Raw genomic sequence first — 16,176 nt, 5'->3', positions numbered from 1 at the left:
TAATCTCAGTGTCTTTATGCTTAAAACCATAAAAAATCAGATGACCTATGTATTTTCTCTAGAAGGGGCTCAAGTGCTAATATAAATAACAGAGGTGATAGAGGACAACCTTGTCTAGTACCTCTGTGCAGGGGGAAGTAATGGGATTGTTTACCATTAACTAAAATTGATGTAGAGGGTGAAGAGTATAACATTCTAATATGTTTAATAATATGAGGACTAAAACCATGCCATTTTAATGCTCCAAACATAAAATCCCAACAAACTCGATCAAAGGCTTTTTCAGCATCTAGAGTTATGGCAGCTATAGGATCCCTGGACTTAGAGGCAAGATGGATAATATTGAGAAAAGTTCTAGAATTATCCGATATGTATCGCCCCTTAACAAAACCTGACTGATGAATGTCTATTAAGTCTGGTATAAAATGATTAATCCGTAAGGCTAGGACTTTTGCAAAGATTTTGCAGTCAACATTAATAAGGGACATACAAGGCGTGCTCCAAAAAATGGAGAGGGTCCAAAACACTGGCTTCCTGTAAGAGTGCCTGATTTGTATGAACGAATAGTACGAAGGGACTTAGCCAGAGGACATGGACCCTAGTCCTCCTAAAGTACAAAAGTAGAAAATGGGATTATGGGAAAGTCCCTTATAATTAAAGTCTTTACAGAAGAAGTCCAAATACTTGAGATTTGATGAGAAGTATAGTAAACACGATTACTTCATGATTGGTCCACAAGTTCCTTATTTATTAGTATAGGTAGAACAAAAAGTTTCCAGCTTCATGATTGGTCCATAAGTTCCTTATTTATTAATATAGGTAGAACAAAACGTTTCCAGCGTAGGTAACATCAGTAATGAATCCTGAACAACAACATGTGAAACTTCAGCCAACACGTGTTTCGCCCCAAGGACACGTAAGCCAGGGCTTTCTCAAGGCATTCAGGTAAAGTAGAGCAATACAGAACACTCTGTGATATATATAATCATGCGGTCTGTCCTTAATCTCAAGGAACCAGCAACGAGCCTGGAAACGCGTCCGTCTCCATGTAAGAAGCCGGCTACTCCAGAGAAATACAGAATATAGTACATATATTAAATTGTCAACACTAATTGAGGTCTGTTTTGAAGCACTGGAATACCTATATCGGCATAGAAGAACCAATTATTTATCAAAAAGACCAACGTCTCCAAGGCATGCAGGGGCAAATGCATAAACAGGGGGCTTCTGTATGTCATCCACTTCCCAATTAGTGCCAAAATTGCCTGTTTTAGGTTATTCTACTGGATCCCAACACCAACAATATCCTGATACAAAGACATCAAGAACAGAATATTGAGGGACAAAGTATTGAATGGTAAGTGCATGTAGGAAAGTATAGATTTACTGTTCCTAACTCCATCTCTACATACCATGAAGATATATGTAACATGTAGGTATATATATGGGGAGTTAGTGTTAAAAAAACTAGAGTTAACTGTCGATATTTATTTTCTATATTCTGCCATCAATATGGATCGCATTGAGATTGCAGTTTCAATATTGACCACTGTTTCAATTACATAGCTCACAGAAGTATGTTTACTCACTCCACGAGCGAAGGTGAAATCTATGATATATTGAAGGCAGGTGATGACACTCTGTTCCCATATTGTTATTCTTATTCTTCTGATTGACCTTTGTAGGATGCTTGACAGGTAACCTATTTGGTCACAGATTAAATCCAGAAGGCGGTAAATAAGGTACAAAGGTTTATTACAAACTAAGGACCTCATTACAGCCCTGTCGGTTGGTGATAAAGTGGGGGTAATACCGCCAACAGGCCGGCGGTAATAACTTTGAAATTATGACCACGGCGGAAACGCTCAGACAGACAGCAACTTTAACACACCGACGGCCAGGGCGAAATCAAAATGGAACCATGGCGGTAACCACCTACAGGCAGGCAGAAGACAATGTTCCACCCTCTGTATAATGACACACCAATCTGCCACCTTTTCCGGGGTGGTACCAACGACATCATAAAGCCAGACGGAAACACTGCGCAGAAGGGAAACGACTCACCTCTGGAGACTCAAGGAAGAACCACGCCACCATGGAGCCTGATTTGCATGTGTTCCCCATACTCTATGTGCTTCTCCACTATGAATACCAACATCGGTGAAGACGACCACGGCGAGTACTGCTGGCTGGCACACAGGGGAGGAGAGGAGGAAAAAGAGTGACACACACATGCAACACACCTACACCATACACATAAGCAGATGCAGTAACATAACATGTTCACCCCACACCCCTCAGGAATAATGCAAGGACAACTACAATAGAGTAAAAAGAGGGTAGTGAGATAAATATAGTAGTAATATGTGCATCAGAATCAAAAAGTATATACATATTCACAAATCAAGGGACACTGCCCAGTCCTCAATGTTCGTGGGCCACAGGGCCACATCACAAAATCCAAGGCCCCACCTCACTCCTGCAACAACACGGAGAGAACACTGCAGGGGCATCAGGTCGAAAATTGCCAGGCACCTCAGGGGGACGGGGAATGGGGGAAGGGCTCCTCAGCCGGAAGATGGTACAAAGCCACTGGTCCTGGAGGGGGCAACATGCCCTGTGCTCATTCCTGGGGAGTGCAAGGCCACAGTCTCTCAAGTGGGTGACTTGCTCAATGACTTGTCCTGAGGAGTGCAAGGCCAAAGTCTCCCAAGTGGGTGACTTTTCCACTGGTTCTGGAGGGGGCATCGTGCCCTATGAGCTTCATCCTGTGGAGGATGGGGTGAGTTGATGTCTTCTCCACTGGTTCTGGAGGGGGCATTGTGCCCTGTGAGCTTCATCTTGGGGAGGATGGGTTGAACTGGTGTCTTCTCCACGGGTTCTGGAGGGGGCATCGTGCTCTGTGATGCAGATCTTGGGAAGTGCAAGGTCATAGTCTTTCAGTCATACTCACAGGATTTGCAGGGGCCAGGCCGCACAACAGCCCATGGACGCAGGACTATACACTGTCCGCCGGCGGTGACGGCTGCTCAGTGGTGGCAGTGGTGGTGCTGCTGGTGGAGCTGGCAGTGGTGGGGCGAGGCTTCAGCCCATCCCCTGCAGCCTTGGATGGCTGCCCAGTGGGGCTGCTGCTGCTGGTGGTGGTGCTTGCAGTGGTGGGGGAGGCTCCAGCTCATCCTTTGCAGCCTCGGACAGCTGCTCGCTGGGACTGCTGCTGCTGGTGGCGGTGCTGGCAGTTGTGGGGGAGGCTCCAGCCCATCCCCTGCAGCCTCGGACAGCTGCACCACCATGGTTGGTGGTGGGGGCTCCGACTGAGTCCCAGCACCAGGCCCCTTGTCTCTATTGCCTGCTGTTGCAGGCCCCTTGCCCTTCCTTCCTGCAACTTGGGATGCCTCCTTGCCCTTCCTTCCTGCAGCTGGGGCTGACTCCTTGCCCTTCCTTGACGCACTTGGGACAGGCACCCTTTCCGTCTGTCTGGCTGGTGGCAGGGATCCTTTCCTAGCGGGAGTAGCTGGCAACACTACCGTACCCGTGGACTGGGTGGTTGAGGTGCTTGCCTGGGTTTTGACCACCCTGGCCTGATGTGAGGGATGGGAGCGGGAGGGCTAGGGAAGAGGTCAATGTTGGTGTTTAAAAGCTTCTTTAGGGACATTGGGGCGGGAAGAGGGAGATGGTTTGGGAGTGGAGGAAGAGGGAGTGGTGGAAGGAGGTGTCAGTCTGCTGTGTTTTGGTGCAGGTGCATGGGCTGGATGCTGTTCTGATGTGGATGGCTGTTGGGTGTCTGATTGCTTGTGTTTGTGTACTTTGAGAGGAGGGGGCATAGACACACTGGGAGAGGACACTGGGGATGTATGCATGGATGTGGGGGTGGTGATTGCCAGTGAGGGGTGTGTACTGATAGGTGTGCTGGTGATGGTGGTAATGGATGAGGATGTAGTGCATGCAGGTGTGAGTGGAGACGCAACTGGGAGGGAGGTGGAGGATGAGGAGGAGGGGGACACAGTGGAGGCAGTGGATGTTGCTATGTCTGATTCAGGTTGTTGTTTGTGTAATGCCTGTGGGATGAAGTGTGGTGCTTGTGTTTGCCATGTCCACTCTTGTGTGTTGTCCTGGGTGCCTGCTCGTCTGACTGTGTGCTTGGGATAGGTTGGGGTTGAGGGGAAATGGGAGTGCGAAGAGGAAGTTGGAGGGGGGAGGGTGGAAACAGGGACAATGGCTGCTATCAGAGAGGAGGCCAGAGCCTGGATTGATCTATGTTGGGCCGCCAAGCCAGTGTGAATGCCCTCCAGAAATGCATTGGACTGTTGCATTTGGGCTGCAGCCCCTGGATGGCATTCACAATGGTTGCCTGCCTAACAAAGATGGATCGCAGGAGATCAATAGAAACCTCACTCAGGGCAGCAGGGCTAACTGGGGCAGGGCCTGAGGTGCCAGGGGTGAAAGACATGCCCACCCTCCTGGGTGAGCGGGCACGGGAAACTCAAAGAGGGGCTGCTGGGAGGGCGGTGCTGGTACAGGGTGGCGGTTGGACCTGTAGCTGGGGTGGGCACAGAGGTGTCTGCCACCAACAAGGAGTTTCCATCGGAGGAGGTATCCATGTCCGAACTGTCCCCTCCAGTCCCCTCCGTGGTGCTCCCCTCACCCTCCGTCCCACTGGTGCCCTCACAGTTGGTGAATTCAGCCTCCTGGGTCCTGTGGGATGCATCTCCCTCTGTCGCCGGTGCCTCTGATTCTGTGCCAGATGATGCTAATGCACATAAGGACAGGGTGACAAAACAAAAAGGGGGGGAAGAGACAAAGGATACACTTGGTCAATGGCAGCAACAGCACCACCGTTGGCGTACACAACACACACACATACAGGGAACAGCCCTACGCATTAGGCAATGCACCACCAGTCACAATGCTAGTCACCAGCCCATGGATAGGGAAATCTAATGCAAATTGCAGCGTACCTAGGACCCATGCACCCCGCCCAGTAGTGGATGCCTACTAGCACATCAGAATCCTGTCCAACAAGGGACCTACTCTGCAATGCCCCCCCACCTGGATACCACCCCACTAGGTGTAAGTTGTAATTTAGGGCACTGTACTCACCCCCTTGTGGCTGCTATGATGCCCCCAAGCGCCCATCTAGCTTTGGATAGGCCACTGCCAGTATGCGGGCCATCAGGGGGGTCAGGTTCGACGGGCACCCCTTCCTCATTGGGAGGCCAACCCAAGGTGGGCCTCCGCCGTCTTATGTGTCCAGCATCTCAGGTCCTCCCACTGTTTCCAAAAGTGGGTGCTGTGCCTGCTGTAGACCCCCAGGGTCCGCACGTCCTTGGCGATGGCACACCATATACCTTTCTTTTGATGGGTGCTGACCTGCAGGGAAATAGACACAGGGAAAGGTATTAGTCCGACCGTTCTGCCTGTTACACTCATGGCCCACCATGCCCCTTCCCATTCCCATTAGCACAGACATGGCCCACCATACATGCTGCACGCTGCCCAGGGCCCATCCACCAACCCCCCCCCACATGAGGCCTTCACACACAGCACTCCATGCATTCACGCTCCATGCATCGTACTCACGGTGTACTCACTTGTTGGTCTGGATGCCCATTCAGCAGTCAGTACTGGGGTAGGACCGCATCCACTAGTCACTCCAACTCAACCGAGGTGAAGGCAGGGGTCCTTTCTCCAGTAACACAAGCCATGGTCGTTTCCAGACACAGGACACAGCAGCACTTGCAGTGTAGGTCATTTCCTGTTGAAGGTCAGATAGCAAGTGAGTGAACAGATAGAAAATGGCGGTCACGTCCGTGGCAGTGCGCACCATCACCGTCGGAGCGCACCGTCACCGCCGGCGTACATCACCATTGGCCACTGTACCCCATGGGGCCCAATGATAACCAATGAGGAGTTGCACGGCGGTTCTCGACCGCCTCCCACAACAGCGCATAATGTCAGCGGAATTACCTCATCTCCGGGGGGTGCAGGCCATGGATCCTAACTGCGTCACAGCACAAAAATGCATTATTTGGACATCTCCAACAAAATTATGTTACAATCACAATATGCACTGAACTGTAGTGGTTGGAATGTACAGATAATGACCAGCTGCTCACTCATTTGCCCCATAGATTGCAACCGCTGTGGTTGAATAGGAGTTGGAGACATCCCCCCATGTACAGATCCCTGGTAGACTTGGCAACAATGGGGGACAGGCACATTATCCTCACCTATAGACTTGACAGGGCCACAATCACGGAGCTGTGTGCCCAATTGGAGCCTGACCTAATATACTATCCGTCACCCGACCGGGATTCCCCTCTCTTGTGCAAGTACTATCAGTGCTCCATTTCCTGGCAACTGGCTCTTTCCAAGTGACAGTGGGCTTGGCAGCAGGAATGTCACAGCCAATGTTCTCAATAGTGCTGACCAGAATGTTGTCTGCCTTGATTAAACACATGGGCAGCTACATCGTTTTCTCCCAGGTGGAGGATTTGGCCACAGTGAAAGCTGACTTCTATGCAATGAGACATATCCTCTACATCATTGCGGCAATCGATGGAACACATATTGCAGGATCTGGCACAGCGTATCCTGGGAATGTTGGTATGCTCCCAAGATTGCGGTGAGTGTCTCCTGGAGGGTCATGTCCTCCCCGTCACACAGCAGTCCTCCCGGCATCCCTGTTGTCCTTTGCCTCTGTCCCCCAAACCGTGTGTCCACTGCCACTAACCCCAGGTCCCTGATTGTCCTGTGTTTGTGGGGTGGCCTGGGGTCCCTGTAGTGGTGGACACACTGCTGATTGACGTGTCCTGTGGACACAGGTATGGGCCCTCTAGATGGGTGCTGTGGTGGTGTCTCCTGAGGGGGAGTGTGCCTGGGTAACCGACTGTCTGGAGGTCCCTGATGGGCCAGGTTGGTCTCCAGATCCAGGCGACCAGAGCTGCTGTCATCACTGTGGGACTCTTTCGTGGGGAGACTGGATGTTCCTGGCACCTTTTCGCCTGCGACATTGGCTGGGTTACCTCTGGGAATGTAAATGCAGTGTTATTGTTTCTGCGTGTGACATATTGCATATTGTGCATGGGTGTGTTGCCCTCTATGTTTGTTTTTGCCCTGGCAGCTTTGCCTTGTGTGAGTTGTTATTTAGTGGGCTAGGTGATTCTCTCTAGTGTGCATGCTGTGGTGATAGGTGTCCATGCAGGTCTGTGAGGGGTGTACATACATTGGTGTTGCATGCAGGGCTTGTCATTGGGATGAGTGAGTTGTGATGGTGGGGTGTGTGGGAGCTGGTGGAGTGATGGGAGTGAGGGTGAGGGTGGGAATGCGATGGCATGCAGGTCGAGGGTGGTACTAATGGGGAATTGACTTACCAGAGTCCAGTCCTCCTCCGACTCCGGCCAGGCCCTCAGGATGCATGATTGCCAAGACTTGCTCCTCCCATATTGTTAGTTGCGGGGAGGAGGTGGGGGTGCACCGCCAGTCCTCTGTACAGTGAGTTGGTGTCTTTCTGCTATGGAACGTACCTTCCCTCGTAGGTCGTTCCACCTCTTCCTGATGTTATCCCTTGTTCTGGGGTGCTATCCCACGGCGTTGAACTTGTCCACAATCCTTCGCCATAGCTCCATCTTCCTAGCAATGGACATCTGCTGCACCTGTGATCCAAATAGCTGTGTCTCTACCCGGATGATTTCCTACCCCATGACCCCTAGCTCCCCCTCAGAGAACCTGGGGTGTCATTGTGGTGCCATGAGTGTAGTGTGAGTGGTGTGGGTGAGGGTGTGTAGGTTGATGTGTTGGGGTGTGTGTTGTGAGGTGTGTGGGTGGTGTATAGGTTATGGTGGTATGTGGCTCTGGTTGTGTGGGTGCTCTTGCTGTCTCTCTCTCCGTTGGCAATTGTATTCTTAAAGGGTTGTGGGTAATGTGGGTGTATGTTTTATAGTGGTGTGGATGTGGTGTGTGTATGAGTGTGTTATTTAACTTGACCAATGTAATGTTGTTTTGTATGTGTGTGTGTATTTTGAGCGCGGCGGGATATACCGCCAATGGTTTACCGCCATTGAATGTCCGCCGCAGTGATTCGTGGGTCATAATTTTGTGGGTGTTCTTCTGTTGGCGTAACGGTGTGGGTTTGGATACCGCCAGTTTAACACTAACCTTTGGGCTGGAGGACTTGTGTGTGTGGCTTTATAGTGATGGATTGGTATGTGTGTGTCATAATATGGTTGGCGGATATCCGCGGCGGTATGTTGGCGACAGTCAGCATGGCGGTAAGTGGGATTTACCGCCAATGTCATAATGAGGGCCTAAGAGCCAAGTTGATATAAACGAATCTCAAAAACATGCAATAGCAGGGCAAAATCACCAAAGGTGAAGTAAAGCATCAAATGAAATTAAATTGTATAAGCATCAGGCATATGAGAATTTCAGTTGAGGCAATACAAAAGATAAGAAACAGAATCTGATGATCTGTACATAAGTTGCGGCGGTCCTCTTGCCTGATCATTGGATAATCAAAGTTAATATAAGTACCCTAAACTAAACTAAAGGAAAATCCTAATTAAGTCTCAGGAAATATAGGATAGTGACAGCTTAAAAGAAACCTCAGTAGAAGTTCTGTTAGAGAGGTAATGTATAGCATAAAGCCACACAAAGGAATAAAGAGGTGAGAGTTCTGTACCCCTCCAAGACTCAAGGGATTCTGCCTTCGTCTTACTGGGTGAATACCAATTAATCCTACAGAACCTTCGTTAAAGCCACGTCATCCACACCACTATTCTTTCATCTTCCTTGCACAGTTAAAATTGGCAACTGCCCTCAAGTTCTCACCCCACAAATTGAACATCAGGATGACCTTGAATGTTCCCGATGTCTGGTACACAAACAGAAGACTTTTCTTCTCAGTTTGTTAGCACTACTTGTCTCTGCCAAAGTTTCCACCTGTACCCCACTATTTTCAACACACAATATGCCCTTTATTAACTGTAGACTCACACAGATGCACCTGCAAAGAAAGACTATAGCAACACAAGTAAAACTCCAAGTTGAAGGTGAAACACAAAAAAAAAATAATAATTCAGGTCCTTAGTTATGCCAACTTAATAAAACATGCAATGCACATTCAAAATACATGATTATAAGATTATAAGGGCATCTTGCAATTATAAATTAAAGCAGGAATTATAAATGAAACGTGATTATATGCAATTCAACATGACAATATAAATCAAAATACATGGCTATATATGTGCATGAGTACTACAATTCAGCATGTTAAAGTCAAATATTAGAACACAAATATACAGGAACTAATAAACTTCTATTTTGAATACAGCTTCCATAATACAATTCTGATACTTCACTTTACATTAGTAACGTTAAGGCTGAACAATTTATCTATTGTTGATTACATAATTATGTCAATTCTGTAACATATGAAGGTGCAACCAAAATTATGCATCATCACAGGAAAGACCTTAAACTTTACTTCTCTTACAACTCAATAGCCATTTTTAATATTGATCCAAAACTATATACAAAGTATTAGACAGAGAATACAACAGTTGCTCTGTGACCTAATGTACCCAGACCAGTTGAGATTCATACAGGGATCACAAATACAAAACAATAATAGAAGAGCGATTTATGTAGCCGTGAAAGCACATAAAAAGTTTGCACCCACATTCTTGGTGTCTTAAAACTCTGAGAATGTGTTAAATAGGTTGACAGGTCCTTCCTCCAGTTGATCCGGGAAAAATTAGGGTTTGGGTTATAATATACTTGCAAAGATTATGGCTAACTATGTAGCATAAAAGCAGGCATCATTCTAAACAGATATACCCCTAGGACTTTTAAACTTCATAGGGGTTGCTCTTAGCGTAGAACCCCTGGCATGCCATGTGAAACAATCTTCAGATATCAAATGTATACTATATAATTCAATGAGACATAAGATAACACTGTTTGCTGATGATGTTCTCCTCACCTTCAGGACCCCAGCAGCATCCTTGCCAGGGCTGATACAACTGGAACTATTCAAGCAAGTTGCAGAATATAAAATAAATATGAACAAATTTGAGATATTAAATTTGACCCTGAGTTAGGAGAAAGAATTGCAGCAAAAAACAAACTCCAGGTGCAGAGCCAATGGTCCACGAATCAGGTTAAATATTTATGCACCAATATAACCCCACAAGTTGAAGACCTCTGAAAATTATGGTTTGCTGGAAGATCGTGATTCAGGTCTTGGGGCCTGATTTAGATATTGGCAGATTGGTTGCTCTGTCACAACAGCAACGGATATTCCATCCCCTGAAATCTAAATCCCATATGACATAATGGGATTTAGATTTTGATGGATGGATAACTGTCACTGTTGTGACGGAATAACCTGCTTGTCAATATCTAAATCAGGCCCTTAGTCAACTCAAGTTTGGACTATGGGAATACCTCTTCCCAGGCATATAACAACATTTGATAAACTGCCATCAGGTGGTTAAAAATGCTGTTCCTTTGGGTGGTTCAAAATGCTGTTGCTCAACTTTGCTGAGCCACATTGACTTTCTTTGAATACATGAGCCACATTTAAAACCCTTTATTTCACTCACAAAAATAGTTCTCCTTGTATGCTTGTTCCGTATCTGCTTCACTCATTAAGAAACTTTTCTTTCATCAACTTACCCCATGTTCTTTGTGAAGCCATCCTTCTCCAAGTCAGTGTTCCTAATAATTGTCATGCAAGAGCTGGTGGTCATTCCTTCTCATGCTTTGCCACAAAGTACTGGAAAAAGCTTCCTCTTGGAAATGGATAATCTCTGGGTACATATAGAAAATTCAGTCATGGACAGGCCTTGTGGGGATACAGAAAGGCTCCCTAAATATAGGTGACAGTTAAACTCATATCATAGAATACTGGTGCATCAGGTTTTAAAATCGTGGGACACCACTCACAAAGACTAATAACCTCGCTGCCTCCACACACATGCTTTCACTTAAATACAGACATTACACTGGGAATGCTGGCTGGATGATTGAATTCAACATCACAGAGGAAGAAAGACTATGCTACTTGCAGATACGACACTGGGTAAAGCACCATGGAATGAGGTCAGTATGCACAAGAGATGGGCTTTATTACGAGTGTGGCAGTTTATAGACTGCCACACTGGCGGTGGTGGTCTGAACCGCCGCCAAAGCAGCAGTCCGACTGCTACATTACAACCCTGGGGGTCGGACTGCCAGGATCTTGGGTCCCAGCGGTCTGACGGTGGTGGAGATCCTAATTTGCCAGGGATTACGACCTCGTTCTCCGCCAGTGGTTTCATGGCGGTTCTGGCGGAAAACTAGGTGCAGGGGGCCCCACCTGGCCAGCACCATCGCAATGTTCACTCTCCGCTTTGTATACCGTGAACATTGTGAGGGTGCTAGTGCACCCTGCAGGTGACAGCATTGCCGCTGGCCAGGAAACCCATAATAGCTCCAGCTGGGAGGTTGCCTCAAAGTCCAAAGCTTTCCCTACCCTTGCACAGACTGGAGTGGGAATAATACATTTTACCGGTCTGAATTCCAGTACTTTCCCTACTGTTGCACACTAGAATGGGAATAGTAAATCTTACTCTTCTGAAGTCCAATGCTTTCCCTACCGTTGCACAGACTAAAATGGGATGGGAATAGTTAATTTAACCCCTCCAAATTCCAATTTTTTCCCTTATGTTCGACAGACTGGAGTAGGAATAGTAAACGTAACCCTCCCGAAGTCCAACATTTCATCATACTTTTGCTTAGATTGAGTGAGAATAGTATATTTAACCCCTCCAAAGTCTAATGCTTTCCCTACCTTGGCACATACTGGAGAGGGAATAATAAATTTGACTCCTCCAAAGTCCAATGCTTTCCTTACTTTTGCTCTGACTGAAGTGGGAATAGGAAATTTTACACCTTTGAAGTCCAACGCTTATCCTACCTACATTTGCACAGACTGGAGTAGCAATAGTAAATTCAACCCCTTGAAGTCTGAGGCTTTCCCTAATGTTCCACAGATTGGAGTGGAAATAGTAAATGAACCCCTCTAAATTCCATTGATTTCCCTACTGTTACACTGTTTGGACTGTGTTGCACCTGGCCCTTTTTTCAGGGTCATCCCCAGTCTTTTTGCATCTTTCCTCCTAATATTTCTGACCAGTTTTTGTTGGCTTTAGGACTTCGGACACTTTACCACTGCTAATCAGTGCTAAAGTGCATATGCTCTCTGTGCAAATTGTATTGTTGATTGGTTTATTCCTGATTGGAATGTTTGATTTACTAGTAAGTCCCTAGTAAAGTGCACTAGAGGTGCCTAGGGCCTGTAAATCAAATGCTACTACTGTGCATGCAACACCGGTTGTGCCACCCACATTAGTAGCCCTGTAAACATGGCTCAGACCTTCCACTGCAGTGTCTATGTGATCGGTTTTAAACTGCCAATTCGCCATGGCAAGTGTACCACTTGCCAGGCCCAAACCTTCCCTTTTGGTACATGTGAGGCACCCCTAAGGTATGCCCTAGGTAGCCCCATGGGCAGCGTGCAGTGTATTTAAAAGGTAGGACATGTGCTGATATGTTTTACATGTCCTAACAGAGAAATACTGCCAAATTTGGGTTTCACTGTTGCAAGGCCCAACTCCCTTAGAGGTTAACATGGGAGCTACATTTAAATAACTTTAAAGCACAGATTCCCTTTGAGGGTAGATAGAAATATGGTGTTTGGGGTCTCTGAACTCACAATTTAAAAATACATCTTTTAGTAAAGTTGTCTTTTAGATTGTGAGTTTGAAAATGCCACTTTTTAGAAAGTAGGCCTTTTCTTGCATAAACAATTCTGTGACTCTGCCTGTTTGTGGATTCCATGTCTGGGTCAGTTTGACAGTTGGGCTGGTCACACCTCTCCTCTAGACAGTGACTCAAAGGGAGCTGGGGTGTAGCCTGCATATCTTGATGAGCTATCTGGGCAAGAGTGGAGGGAGGAGAGTTCACTTACATCTGAAAGGGCTGTGCCTGCCTTCACACAATGCAGCCTCTGACCCCCTGGAGTGTGTCTGGTGCCAGGCCTGGGCAAGGCAGGATCTTGTGAACAACAGAGACTTCTCTTTGAAGTAGGCATACATCAAAGGCAGAACTGGGTATAAGTAGTGGACCCAAAACCCCAGAGTTTTAGACTCTTTCTCGAATCAAGAGGAACCTCTTCCCGGGAGAAGAGCTGAATAGCTGAATAGCTGAAGGAGGAGTACTGTCCCTTTACTGTGTTGCTTTGTTGGACTGGCCTGCAGTTGCTGCTTCTGCCTGACAAGAGTGCAAAGGGTGAAGTTTGCTGTGTGTCCTGCTTGAGAAAGTTATCCAAGGGCTTGGAGTAGAGCTTGCCTCCTGTTGGAAGTCTCAGGGATATCAAAAACTTCAGTTTCCTCTTCCCATAGCACTGGAAACTGTGTGTTTTGTGCTGTTCAAGGAGAAAAACCACTGCGACGCCGTCAACAATGCCGCTGCCCTGCACTGCGTCCTGCTGATGCCACACAGACCCACACTGCCCCGCTTCGCACACCAATCCTGGTCCCACCAACGCCGTGATCTGATGACCTCACCGAGCCGCTGCTCACACCGCGACCTGTGGGCCCCACACTCTGGCATCGCATGCACACACCACAGCCTGGGCATTCCCAACGGCACCGCTCCTGCTGACAGCAGCACCGCTACCTTCACCGTGGCCTGTGGGCACCGCTCGTGAGGTACACAAAGCACCGTCCCAAACAGCACTGCAGCCCCGGTCCACCAACTCCAGCACCATTGACTCCAGTGTCGTCACCAGGCATCCCTGCTTGCACCGTGGCCTGTGGACACCACACGTCACACCGACCCGCTTCACACCACAGCCCTGGTCTCACTGACACCGCTGGACTCTGTCACTGAGCTGCTGCCTGTACCATGACCTGTGGGCACCCAACATCGCATCGTCACGCTTCGCACCACAGCCCCAAAGCCATCCACGCCATCGCTCCTGACTTCATCAGCCCAGAGTTCGATCTGCAATGCGTGTGACTTCAAGGGCCTGATGAATCCCGCACCGACTCCGGAACCGACACCGCAACGCCGCTCTCCAGAGCTCACTGTAAAAATCACGATGCCCTGCAATTCCATAGGTAATGTTTGCGGGTCTTCCTGACACCATAGCTGGCCCGCGACACCTCGCTGGCCTGAACTGTTGGTTTTGGTTCACGATGCCGTGATAGCCTCAGGTGGAGCTATTGACTTCAAGGAACTGTAATTTTGAGTAAATCTTGCAGAATCCATATATTTATTATTGTATTATTGATTTTTATCGTATTTGGTCTTATTTTATATATATAAATATTGGCTATTTTTCTAAAACTGGTGACGTGTTCTTTTGTAGTGTCTTCATTTATGTCTGTGTGTTATGTGCAAATGCTTTACACATTGCTTCTGAAATAAGCCTGACTGCTCGTGCCAACCTACCAAGGGGGTGAGAAGGGGTTATCTGAGTGGGTATCTCCCTTATCCTAACTAGAGTGAGGGTCCCTACTTGGACAGGGTGCAAACCGACTGCCAACTAGAGACCCCATTTCAGAGTGTTCGTGATATATTAAACCCCTCTTAAGTCCTACAATTTCTTTACTGTTGCATAAACTGGAGTTGTGAATAGTGTATCTTTTATTTCCAGACTCCAATACATTTCCTAATACTGGTTACATATATCTTTTTAATAATATTTGTTTACAAGATTAATGTTATAGAATTTGTTTATATTTTTATTTGTTTTTAAATTTGCCAGTAGGTAGTTATAGTATGAGCTAGTTTCCCAGAGCAAGAGTGTTTTTTGTTTTGCCAATACCTTTTGGTGCCGCTTGATGAATCTTTACGAAATTTTCTAAACTAATACAACAGTCAAACTAATACAACAGTCAGTTTAGCAGCAGGCTTGAATGTTTCAGACTGATCCATCAAGCAGGGATAGAGAAAAAGGGGGGCCCTCTAAACACTTTTTCCCCATGCATTATCCCATAGGAATTTTGAACATGACCACAGCCCGAACCGCTAGATGGAATTACATGAAATTGCAAATCCATTCAGCAGTTTCGGAGATATTAAAGGAAAAAGAAATATAGATATCTAGGGACACGGAGGCACAACATAGTCCGGAGATCACAAGCTGAGATCTAATTGGCAGCTAACACTTTAACAAGGCACCCATTTTGGCACTCGGCTTCAGCTGAGCCCCCCCCCCCAAAAAGACACAAAAAAAGGAAAAGGGGTTAGGGAGGAACACCCTAACTCCCTAGCCTTGGTCCAGGGCTCTGTGGATTTTTCAGAGAATTTTAAAAAAACGCAGTCTACTGCGTTCTTAATTCATTTTGTCCCCAGGTGGGCTACGTCCTGGGGCATTCCCGCATTATTAATAAAGGAGGGGGTGCACGGACACCACTCCTAGGGCTTTTACAATCCCAGGAGACCACCACCTCCCCTGAGCAATTCTTATTAAATGATTACTGGGGGGACGCATGGACCAGCCCGAGCACAGGGATCACTACCTACAGGGGCATAAAAGCAATATTTGTAAGGGGAGGGCCGCACAGACCCCCCCATGGGACCACCACCTCCCTGGGGCTAGATTTAAAAAATAAACATGTGGACCGCATGGACCTCCCCCCCGGCCCCGGGACCACAACCTCCCGGGGTTACATAATAGGAATTGGTGGAGGGCAGCGCCTACCTCCACCGGTGCCCCAGGGACTGCCACCTCCCTGGGCCACAGGCAAATATAAAGAGGGGGGGTCCATATGGATTCCCTGACCATGGCATTCACCACCTCCCTGGGGCCATAAATGTTTTTGGAGAGCCACGTGGGCCCCCTCCTGGGCCATAAATGGCTGTGAAAGTTACCTCCAAGCAAATGTCAACATAACTCCACTCCCAGCAAGCAGGAGCATTACAACTGGAAATGGGGTTTCTGGGGCCAAAATGGGCACAGGGTGGGAGGCGTGCATGCCCCCCCCCCACCCTTTTTAAGGGACAAACTGACCCCGGAGAGTTGGTGGTCTCCAGGGCCCGGAGATCCATGTGGCCAACCCACTCTAAGTTCCTAAACCCTGCGACGAACACAGCCTTTGGCCATGCACACAGGGGGTCGGCCGA

At 47.7% G+C, this 16,176-nt stretch overlaps 1 protein-coding gene across 3 annotated transcripts in view; it reads right to left on the bottom strand.

The window, feature by feature from the left end:
- LOC138268135 (arylamine N-acetyltransferase, pineal gland isozyme NAT-10-like) overlaps nucleotides 1-16,176 on the bottom strand; it is a 72,683-nt gene that overhangs the window by 31,864 nt on the left and 24,643 nt on the right. Inside the window, exon 2 of one of the 3 annotated variants that reach the window (XM_069217547.1) lies at nucleotides 10,678-10,811. The exons of the other annotated variants lie outside the window; for them this stretch is intronic. Within the exon in view, the coding sequence (XP_069073648.1) occupies nucleotides 10,678-10,699 (22 nt within the window). The 5' untranslated portion in view covers nucleotides 10,700-10,811. The remainder of the gene's footprint in view (nucleotides 1-10,677; nucleotides 10,812-16,176) is intronic. 3 annotated transcript variants of the gene reach the window in all.

Source organism: Pleurodeles waltl, chromosome 12, assembly GCF_031143425.1.
Source record: "Pleurodeles waltl isolate 20211129_DDA chromosome 12, aPleWal1.hap1.20221129, whole genome shotgun sequence".
Taxonomy (NCBI): Eukaryota; Metazoa; Chordata; class Amphibia; order Caudata; family Salamandridae; genus Pleurodeles; species Pleurodeles waltl.
The sequence above is the reverse complement of the archived record's forward strand: the minus strand, read 5'-3'. Positions and strand labels throughout refer to the sequence as shown.